Genomic DNA, 11,236 nt, shown 5'->3' with positions numbered 1-11,236 from the left:
GTAATTATACCAGCCTTGTTGATAAGGAAACTGAGACTAAAAGAGGATAATAAATTAGGCACCATAAGAAGCCAAGTAGGTGTTGGAGCCCGGAGAACACAAGGCTGTATCTGAATCCACAGCCTTGACTTAACCAACATGTTAAACTGACCTGGGATCCACCACTGGATTCAAAAGGCAGGTGCTACACTATTTGAACAGATGCTTTACCTGTTTCAACTTCACATGCTTCACCTGAAAGCAGAGATAATAGTACCTACTTTATGCAATGGCATGAAGTTGGAGACTCTCGGTCTAAGATGGTAGCAGAGGCCCGGCGCGGCTGGACAACTGCTGCTGTTGCTGCGGGGCTGTGCAGGCGATTCTATCATGTGTTGAAGAATCTATACATCATTAAGAAACAGCCTCTGGGCCGGGCGTGGTGGCTCACGCCTGTAATCCCGGCACTTTGGGAGGCCGAGGTGGGTGGATCACGAGGTTAGGAGTTCAAGACCAGCCTGGCCAAGATGGTGAAACCCTGTCTCTAATAAAAATACAAAAATTAGCCAGGCATGGTGGCGGGCGCCTGTAATCCCTGCTACTTGGGAGGCTGAGGCAGAGAATTGCTTAAACCCGGGAGGCAGAGGTTGCAGTGAGCCGAGATGGTGCCACTGCACTCCAGCCTAGGCGACAGAGTGAGACTCAGTCTCAAAAAAACAGAGAAACAGCCTCTGCATCAATTTGTAGAAAGACTACTTTTCCCACTACCTGCAGCCTTTTGTAACCCAGTGAGACACATGTTTATCCAAACACAAGATATCCCAAATCCTAACAGTTTAAAGTTTATACCATGGAAACCAGTTTTTGAGACAAGACTCATGGATTTTCCTACCCCAGCTGCAGCATTTCACTCCCCTTTGGCTAGGCAGTTATTTAGGATTGAAGGAGTAAAAAGTGTTTTCTTTGGGCCAGATTTCATCACTGTCACAAAGGAAAATGAAAAATTGGACTGGAATTTACCGAAACCAGATATATACGCAACAACCATGGACTTCTTTGCATCTGGTTTACCCCTAGCTACTGAGGAAATATCTTTAGGAGAAGCAGGATGTGAAGATGATGAAGTTGTGGCAGTGATTAAGGAAGTGTTAGATACTAGCATATGTAGAGATGTAATCTACAAAGGCTTTGGAGATGGCATCATATGACTGAAACTCCAGGGTTCTTGTGCCAGCTGCCCTAGTTCAATCATTACTCTGAAAAATGGAATTCAGAACATGCTGCAGTTTTATATTACAGAGGTAGAAGGTGTAGAACAGGTTATGGATGATGAATGAGATGAAAAGAAAGCAAATTCACCTTAAAATAATCTGGATATTCTTTGGGTACGACAGTTGGACTTATCGATAATATATACCAAGCTGTTATTATTAATATACTGAGGAACTTGAGAATTAATAAAATATGCAATTTCTTCAGAGAATGATTAAAAAAAGATCGAATGAAGAACTTATGGAAATGTCTGGCACACTATAGCCAATCATTTTCCACTGACTGATTTTATTTGACCATCTGGTTTTTATATCATTAATTCAAAAAGCGTGTATTGAGTTAATAATATCAGCTGTATCTTATTTGTTGATCACTTTCCATGTTCTAGGCACAGCTTGATAATTTCTATGTATTATTTTATGTAATCCTTACAATAACCCCACAATGTAGACATTGTTATTATCTTCATTTTACAGTTGAGGGAGCAGGTTCAGAAAGATTAAAAGAAAAAGAGGGTCAAGTATCTGAAAATTCATTTTCCAAAATCATTTCACTAAAAGAGCAATTTGCTAAATATTTAAGAATGTTTTTTTACATTCAGTTTTGCATCAGCATACATTTTCCTGTCTATGCATTTTATATAAGAAAAGATGACATTTCTCTTATGCACAAAATCCAGTGTTTCATGATAGTCTGTGCTTATGACTTCCCTGGCACTTGCACAGCCCCTTGCAGGAAGATCATGCAGTAAGCTGTCTTATTCTAGCTTATTTGCCTGAAAGTTTAGAGTGAATTGTTATTTAGTTAAAATACCATTGATTGGTTGATCAGTAGATAATTGGATGAGCTAATTAAAAGCTGTTCATTTATTACAAATTGAGTTTCAGCAAATTGACCCAAGGCTGAGGTGGTGGCCAGCTTTCTGCCATTGTTATTGTTGCTACTCATCCTTTACCATGTGGCAGGTGACTGACATCAAGTACCCTGAATGATGTGAGTGCTCAGTATGTTTGGAATTTAAAACAAAACTTGTTCTTCCTGATCTTGGGGCTCTGTGTAGTGGGAGCAGAATGATCTCTGCAAAAGCTATATCTGGCAACTATATATTTATACACCCAACCTCATGTTTATAAAAAGGCCAATAATGCATGTCGTTTATTTTCATGCATGTTGTTTATTTTTAGCTTTGACTAGTCTCTGGCAAAACCCACCTCTTGTAATACAAAGAAAAGGGCTGGCTTTATTTTCCCTATTCCATGCACTTGTCCAAGCTACATATATTGGAATCATTAAGATCCTCTTTTTCCTCTCACAGCCCCTGTATTTATGCACATCAATTTGTACTTCTTAAATATCTCACAACAGTCGTCTTTGATACAACCTTTCACCATTATCCAAGAGAAGACACCATCATCTGTTATCTAATCACTGAAACAATGTTCCAAAAGCTCTCCAACCTCCACCTCTTCCTTACACAATCCATTCTCCACACAGCAAGCAGAATAAACTATCTGAAATGCAAATGCCATATGATGTCACTCTGCATCTCGGACCCACCATAGGCTCCTTGTCACCTTAAGAATAAAGTCCAGATGAAAATATATGGCAGCCAAACACTTCACAGCTAGGACCCAGCTTCTGCTGCACTTGGACTCTCTCCTCCTGCCAGCATGAATCAGGGCAGCTCTCCAAATGAAACAACCTCTTCTCAGCTCTAGAACTTTGCATATGCTTTTCCTCTGCTTGGAATGTTTTTCTCTTATCTCTGTCCAACTGCTTCTTATTTATCTTCTTCCAAATCACTGAGGCGCAGTTTTAATGTATTCACATAACTCTTCTATCAGAGAACTTACCACGCTAGACAGCAATTGATGGTTCCTTTTGTACCTTCACCATAGGACTGTTGAATCATTAGGGGCAAGCACACAAGAAGGCCAAATAAATAGATGTTTAAGGAATGAAATTTAAATATGAGGTAATTTGAATTGCATTCCTGCCCACAACTGATGGTAACCAGAAAAATTGAATAAAAGAAAAAAATCTTGAAGGCACAGAAGAACTACTAAGATATTGAAAAATGACTAGACCAAGAGCCAGGTGGCAGTGGAAGTCTAGAGATATGAGCTCAGCTCATTTTAGGAGGTCACCGTAACCTTAATACCAAAACATGGTATGGGTACTATAACAAAGAAAATTTACAGGTAAATCTCATTCTTTATTAAAGATGGAAATAGCCTACATATTAGCAAATTCAGCAATATTTTAAAGTGGTAATAAACATTGACCAAATGGTTTTGTTCTAGAAATACATGGTTAATTTAACATTTGAAAATCAAACAGTGAAATCCTCCACACTAACAGAGTAAAGCAAAAAAAAAAAAAACATTCAACATTGTTTTGGAGGTCCTAACAAGGGCTGCAGGACAAAGAAAAGTTAAGGAGATTGAACATGATTAAATAAAATTAGTGTCCTTCCGAATTCTGGGCTCAGTATGTGGCGCCTACCCTGCTCGCTGTGTGTGCACACTGCAAAGACCAGCAAGCTCCCTGGACCTTGGAGCAGGCCTGCCGCCTTCATGTCCACTCTCCTCATCAATCAACCCCAGTATGTGTGACTGAAAGAGCTGGGGCTCCACGAGGAAAACGAGGGCGTATATAATGGAAGCTGGGGAGGCCGGGGAGAGGTTATTACGACCTATTGCCCTGCCAACAATGAGCCAATAGCAAGAGTCTGACAGGCCAGTGTGGCAGACTATGAAGAAACTATAAAGAAAGCAAAAGAAACATGGAAAATCTGGGCAGATATTCCTGCTCCAAAACGAGGAGAAATTGTAAGACAGATTGGCGATGCCTTGCGGGAGAAGATCCAAGTACTAGGAAGGTTGGTGTCTTTGGAGATGGGGAAAATCTTAGTGGAAGGTGTGGGTGAAGTTCAGGAGCATGTGGATATCTGTGGCTATGCTGTTGGTTTGTCACGGATGACTGGAGGACCTATCTTGCCTTCTGAAAGACCTTGCCATGCACTGATTGAGCAGTGGAATCCTGTAGGCCTGGTTGGAATAATCACGGCATTCAATTTCCCTGTGGCAGTGTATGGCTGGAACAATGCCATTGCCATGATCTGTGGAAAAGTCTGCCTCTGGAAAGGAGCTCCAACCACTTCCCTCATTAGTGTGGCTGTCACAGAGATAATAGCCAAGGTTCTGGAGGACAACAAGCTGCCTGGTGTGATTTGTTCCTTGACTTGTGGTGGAGCAGATATTGGCACAGCAATGGCCAAAGATGAACAAGTGAACCTGCTGTCCTTCACTGGGAGCACTCAGGTGGGAAAACAGGTGACCCTGATGGTGCAGGAGAGATTTGGGAGAAGTTTGTCGGAACTTGGAGGAAACAATGCCACTATTGCCTTTGAAGATGCAGACCTCAGCTTAGTTGTTTCATCAGCTCTCTTCGCTGCAGTGGGAACTGCTGGCCAGAGGTGTACCACTGCGAGGCGGCTGTTTGTACATGAAAGTATCCATGATGAGGTTGTAAACAGATTTAAAAAGGCCTATGCACAGATCCGAGTTGGGAACCCATGGGACTCTAATGTTCTCTATGGGCCACTCCACACCAAGCAGTCGGTGAGCATGTTTCTTGGAGCAGTGGAAGAAGCAAAGAAAGAAGGTGGCACAGTGGTCTACGGGGGCAAGGTTCTGGATCGCCCTGGAAATTATGTAGAACCGACAACTGTGACAGGTCTTGCCCATGATGCGTCCATTGCACACACAGAGACTTTTGCTCTGATTCTCTATGTCTTTAAATTCAAGAATGAAGAAGAGGTCTTTGCATGGAATAATGAAGTAAAACAGGGACTTTCAAGTAGCATCTTTACCAAAGATCTGGGCAGAATCTTCCGCTGGCTTGGACCTAAAGGATCAGACTGTGGCATTGTAAATGTCAACATTCCAACAAGTGGGGCTGAGATTGGAGGTGCCTTTGGGGGAGAAAAGCACACTGGTGGTGGCAGGGAGTCTGGCAGTGATGCCTGGAAACACTACATGAGAAGGTCTACTTGTACTATCAACTACAGTAAAGACCTTCCTCTGGCTCAAGGAATCAAGTTTCAGTAAAGGTGTTTTAGATGAACATTCCTTAATTTGAAGTTTTCCGGCAGCTGTTTTTGAAGAAGACAAAGAATATTAAAGTTCTCCCTGAATAAATGCATCATTATGGCTGTGACAGTGACTAATCCCCCTATGACCCCAAGGCCCTGATTAAATCAAGAGACTCCTTTTTAAAAAATCAAAATAAAATTGTTACAACATAGTCATATTTACTAAAAATAAAATAAAATAAGTACTATTCACAAGTAATATAATTTATGTAAAAATGTCTAACACTTCACCGGGCACGGAGGCGCGTGCCTGTAATCCCAGCACTTTGAGAGGCTGAGGTGGGTGGATCACGAAGTCAAGAGATTGAGACCATCCTGGCCAAGATGGTGAAACCCCGTCTCTATTAAAAATACAAAAATTATCTGGGCATGGGGGCATGCATGCGTCCCTGTAGTCCCAGCTACTCGGGAAGGTGAGGCAGGAGAATAGCTTGAACCCGGGAGGCGGAGGTTACAGTGAGCCGAGATCACGCCACTGCACTCCAGCCTGGTGACAGAGGGAAACTCCATCTAAAAAAAAAAAAAAAAAGTCTAGCATGCTAAGAATCTAAAACTCCTGTTAGTTTCCTATTGCTGTGTAACAGAAGATCACAAATCTACATTTGTGATTTGTGCTTAAATGACCTACATTTATTATCTCACAATTTCCTTTGGTCAGGAGTCCAGTCACAGCTCAGCTGGGACCCCCGCTCCAGATCTTGGAAGGCTGCAGTAAAGGTGTCAGCTGGGGCTGGGCACAATGGCTCACATCTGCTATCCCAGCACTTTGGGAGGCTAAGGTGGGCGGATCACAAGGTCAGGAGTTTGAGACCAGCCTGGCCAATACAATGAAACCCCATCTCTACTAAAAAATACAAAAACTAGCCGGGCATGGTGGCATGTGCCTGTAGTCCCAGCTACTCAGGAGCCTGAGGCAGGAGAATCGCTTGAACCTGGGAGGTGGAGGTTGCATTGAGCCGAGATCGCGCCATTGCACTTGGGCCTGGGCGACAGAGTGAGACTCTGTCTCAAAAAAAGAAAAAAAGAAAAAAAAAAGGTGTAAGCTGGGCTGTGGTCTCATCTGAGGGCTTCTTCCATGCTCGTGCAGCATAATTCATTTCCTTGCAATTGTATAAGTAAACAGCAGATTTTTTATTTTTTGAGGCAAACAGGAGAATCTCTCTGAACTGAAGGAAGGCCACAATCCATCTAGTGAAGGGCTCCTTTGATCCAGGCCCACTAAGGATAAACTTCCTTTAGATTAACTTAAAGTCAGTTAATCAGAGACTTGATACATATATGCAAAATCCTTTCACAATAACACAAAGATTAGCCTTTGATTGAGTAACTGGGGACTATAGTTCAAACTAGGAGGGTGGAAAAGAAAAAAGCCATCATAGTTTGACAACTTTATTGAATAAACATTAATAAGCAAAAATCAACTCTTTATCTGTGTTACAGCAACCATTCATAACGACACAAAAATATAAAATGGCTAGTAGCAATCTCATAAACAATGGGCAAGAAGTTGATGTTGAAAACAATACATTATTATTGAGATAAACCAAAGATTAGGTAAATAAATGAAAGAATAAACCATGTTTATGGAGGGTGAGATTCGGTATTATAAAATTATCAGTTTTCTTAAAACTTGTCTATAAATGCAATGCAGTTCTAATAAAAACCTCCAAATTTTGTAAGAAATGACAAAGCAGTTCTAAAATTTATGTGGAAGTATAAAAAAACAAAAATAGACAAGAGTTTTGAAAAAGTAAGCAAGTTAGAAAAATTTGTCCAACAAAATATCAACATTTATTATAAGCTAATAAATGGGTTATTTATACAAGGCAAACTCACATACATAAAGGCACTTGCTTTATAACAAATGGAGCACTGCAGAACAGTGGAGGAAACGTTAATCTTTTCAAAACATTGTGCTGGGCAATATGAAGTTAGGCGTCTACATCATACTATACCTAAAAATTAATTCCAGGAGAATTGTAGATCTAATTGTGAAACATGAATCAGTAAACTTTTAGAAGGTAAGGGAAGATAGCTTTATGATTTCAGAAAAGAGATTAAAAACTTCATAAATAAAATATTGAAAGAACTAATAATAGGTAGAAGATAAATTACATTACATTCAAACTGAAAACTTCTTCACCATTTTGCTATTAAATAAGCAAAAATAACTGTTTTTCTGTAATGATATAAAAATACAAAATATATTTCATAATGACATAAACATATAAAATACATAGGAATAAATCTAACAAAAGATGGGAAAAAAGGCCTAAGTAGAATCCAATACATTATTATTGATATAAGTTAAAGAAGAGCTTAAGATAAATTAAAATACATAAATTGCAGAAGAAATAATTTAAAAAGAAATTATCTCTAAAAAAATCAAGCAAGAAATTACAGAAGATAAATTGAATAAGAATATAAAGAAGACAAGGGTAAGGAAGACAAGGGTAAAGAAGTCAAGTCACAGAGTGAAAGGAGATTTTTGTAATATATAGCACTAACAACCTGCTCATATTCAGCATATTGAAAAAACCTCTCACAAATGAATAAGAAAAAGACAGACAACCAAAAGAACAATGGGCAAGAGACCCGAACAGATTCTCTCTATCATCTCTATCTCTATCTCTTTCTCTATCTCTATCTTTATCTCTGTCTATCTAGCTACATCTATATCTGTATGTAAACAAGTGCCCAACAAAAAAATGAAAAAGTGTTTACCCTCATCAGTAATTAGGAAAATATTTGTTAAAAATAATGAACATGAGCCAGAATGGCCAAAAGTAAAAAGACTGATAACAGCCAATGTTGATGAGGATATGGAGCAACAGGAACTCTCATTCACTTTGTAATGTTTAAAATTTTCTATAAAATTTAAAGATACACAGAACTTAAGCTCAGTGATTCCAGTCCTGAGTATAAACTTCTATAATATGCCACGTGAATCAACAGACAAAACACCAATGTTGATAATGGCACTATTCTTAGTAGACAAAAGCTGGAAAAAAAACATATGTCCATCAATAGTAAAATAGATGAGTAATTCATGGTATATTCACTTACTTAAATACAGTAGAAAAATGGCATTGGACGAACAACAGTTATCGGTAACATGATGATTCTTGTAAACATTATATTGAACCAAAGAAGCTGGAGACAAGAAGATACTTACATTCTAAAGTTTTTCCCACACCAGGAGATAGACAAAATTAAGAGAAACAAGAATAAATTGCCTCAAAAGTCAGTGTATTAATTGCCTTTGGGAAGGAGGTAGAACAGAGATTGGAAGGGAGTACTAAGGAAGCTTCTGGCCTATTGGTAATGTTGTTTGTTGGCCTTCGTGGTGATTACATATGTATTTACTACATGATAGAACATTGTTCTGTATATCTTTGATACATATCATAATATTAAACATTAAGCACACCAGAATTCAAGTGAATTCATGAATAAAAACCCGAAGTTCTTTCTAGTCCGTAGAAGGTTTCTCTAACCTTTCCCTAATCCCACACTTCTGGGGTGGAAAGGAGGAAAGGTGTTCACGTAAGAGGTCCTGTCCTTCTCTCTTCAGGACTTTCCCTACCACATACTTACTTTGCTGTGTCTGTCCTCTCATTCCCTGCCTCCCCACCTGTCTCAAAGAGTTGAAGACCTGCCATGCTGGTCTGCCCAGGGGCTGCTGACCACACAGGAAAAGTGCTTTCAGGTTGTGAAGGCACTGAAGGGTGACCCCTTTCTTTCCATCACTCCTAGCAGGGCATTATGCAATGGGCAGGTGTTTCTAGGAAACATGAGGAACAAAGCATCAGTCCAGACCACTGGAGTCAGTCTTTATGAAATGTCATTGCTGGGCCATGTTGCCACTTTCTACAGGTCTGGGCTCTGGCAGGGCTACAACACTGCAGATAAGATTCAGCATCTGGCTTCCCAGGCATTGTCTTGATAAGAATGGGCAGCCACCACCCACCCTCCCAGCCAGGATGAGTATGGGAAAAGCAACACATGTATGAAGGGTAAAGACAAGTGAACCAGAGCCCTGGAATTTTATCCATTTTCCTTTCTCTAGCATTAAAAAAAACAAAACAAAACAAAGAGCCTACAGTTCTCTCCAGGGCCTGACTGACTCAATTCCAGCCTGTCCCTGACTTGCATGATTCTGATTTGCAGACATTGGCCAAGAACAGGCAGGCAATCTGCAGACATTCCATAGCTTTCTTAGGTTAATTTTTCCCCAAACCAATGCATGAAAAGCTGGTGCAGTGTACTGCATTTGAAAGGAGCTTGAAAGAGGCAGAGTGAGTGTTTTGCTCTGTCAACAGAGCCTGCAGGATTTTGCTGGTAAAGACAAGGAAAAATCAATATGACTATTTAAAAATGTAATGGTGGCTGCTAAGCAGTATCAGAAAGGGCGTTCCAAGAAGGACTTTCAAGGCTTTAGGAAAGGACAAGGAAGAAATTTAGGGGAGCTTTAAAGCTTTATATTTCTGTTCCTATTCTACTTCCAAATAGCCTACTTCCAACACATTTCTGCTCTCTAATCTTGCCTGACAATGTTAATAGCTGCTCTTTCTTGAGTACTTAAAATATGCTTGGAGCTTTCCACACACAGTCAGTGGAAATATGAACCCTACTTAAAGATTTTGCTACCAATATTACTACTATTACTAGGTTATTTCACTTTTTTTTTTGCCAGGCTGGTCTCGAACTCCTAGTCTTAAGTGATCTGCCCACTTCCACCTCCCAAAGTGCTGGGATTACAGGTGTGAAATCCTGTATGTTTGGAAAATATTTCTAGGAACGGGGTTGTTGGGTTAAATAATGCTGGGATAGCCAGAAGAGAGGAGCTAAAGCAGTGGCAGAGTTGTCTTTGCATTCCCACATGCAATCGAAGACATCAGTGGCGAAGGCCCATGGAGGTACGAGGTGGGGCCATCGTGAGGGCGCTCATTTTCACTGGTTTGGGAAGATGTGTTTAATGCCACAGACTGACCTCAAAATAAATATTTCTCCTTATCATAAGAAAGGATTGTGGGGAACATAAGCAGGGACATGGGTTTTCCATATAGGATCTTTGGGCCACAATGGGCAGAATTGTTACAAGGAGGCAATTATCTAGACCCTAAGTTGTGGCCAATATATTAGTAAGGTCATGAGGGGTTTTATCTTGCTTCACAAAGATAAGGAAATCCAGCATCTCTAAGAGTTTTCATCCGTAGTGTGTATCCCAAAGCTAAGACTCCTCCATTTCCTGTAAGAACTGGAGCTCTAGGAAGCCTCATCTGACTTTGTTCTCCACAAAAGGCAGAATAGCACATCTTGACACCCAGATTTTGTGTATATGTGTGGGGGGGGGGTGTGGAGGGAGGGTTTAAAGGGAGTGGAGGCAGGAGGCTAGACTAGAGGAGCAATTACCTAAAATCGTAGTCCTTCCTAAAGGACTTAGAGCTGCAGGTGGCAGGAACAGAACATAGACTAGCAATGCCTTGCAGGTTGAAACCTTGAAAATATAAGCCAGTCTGTTCAATAGCCTGGCTTCCCACCCAGGGAGGGTTTCTCTGCCCTGCTTTGCCTACTTGCCACACCAAACCCCTGGGAAAAGCTTCCTTCTTATAACTTTAAAGTTCCCTCACCCTATGAGACTAACATTATAGAAGAAACCCCTCTAGGGAGGTGAGAGGAGATCATATCTCTGAAGGTAGGTGAGGAGGTGTCTTAGAAATACCTGCATTAGAACTCCTTTTTAAAATTATTATTATTTTTAAGATAGAGCCTCACTCTGTCGCTCAGGCTGGAGTGCAGTGGCATGATCTCAGCTCACTGCAACCT

General features: G+C 40.4%; 1 protein-coding gene and 1 pseudogene across 1 annotated transcript; both read left to right on the top strand.

Annotated features, from left to right (window-relative positions):
* Positions 1-299: 299 nt before the first annotated feature.
* Positions 300-1,343, top strand: LOC105519794 (annotated as a pseudogene).
* Positions 1,344-3,743: 2,400 nt separating this feature from the next.
* LOC105519793 (alpha-aminoadipic semialdehyde dehydrogenase-like) lies at positions 3,744-5,576 on the top strand. The gene is given in 1 exon segment (XM_011953268.1): positions 3,744-5,576. A coding segment is annotated over 1 exon segment (1,620 nt). The 3' UTR covers positions 5,364-5,576.
* The last annotated feature ends 5,660 nt before the right edge of the window (positions 5,577-11,236 follow it).

Source organism: Colobus angolensis, unplaced genomic scaffold, assembly GCF_000951035.1.
Source record: "Colobus angolensis palliatus isolate OR3802 unplaced genomic scaffold, Cang.pa_1.0 Scaffold36, whole genome shotgun sequence".
NCBI lineage: Eukaryota > Metazoa > Chordata > Mammalia > Primates > Cercopithecidae > Colobus > Colobus angolensis.
This window is presented reverse-complemented; position numbering and strand designations above follow the sequence as displayed.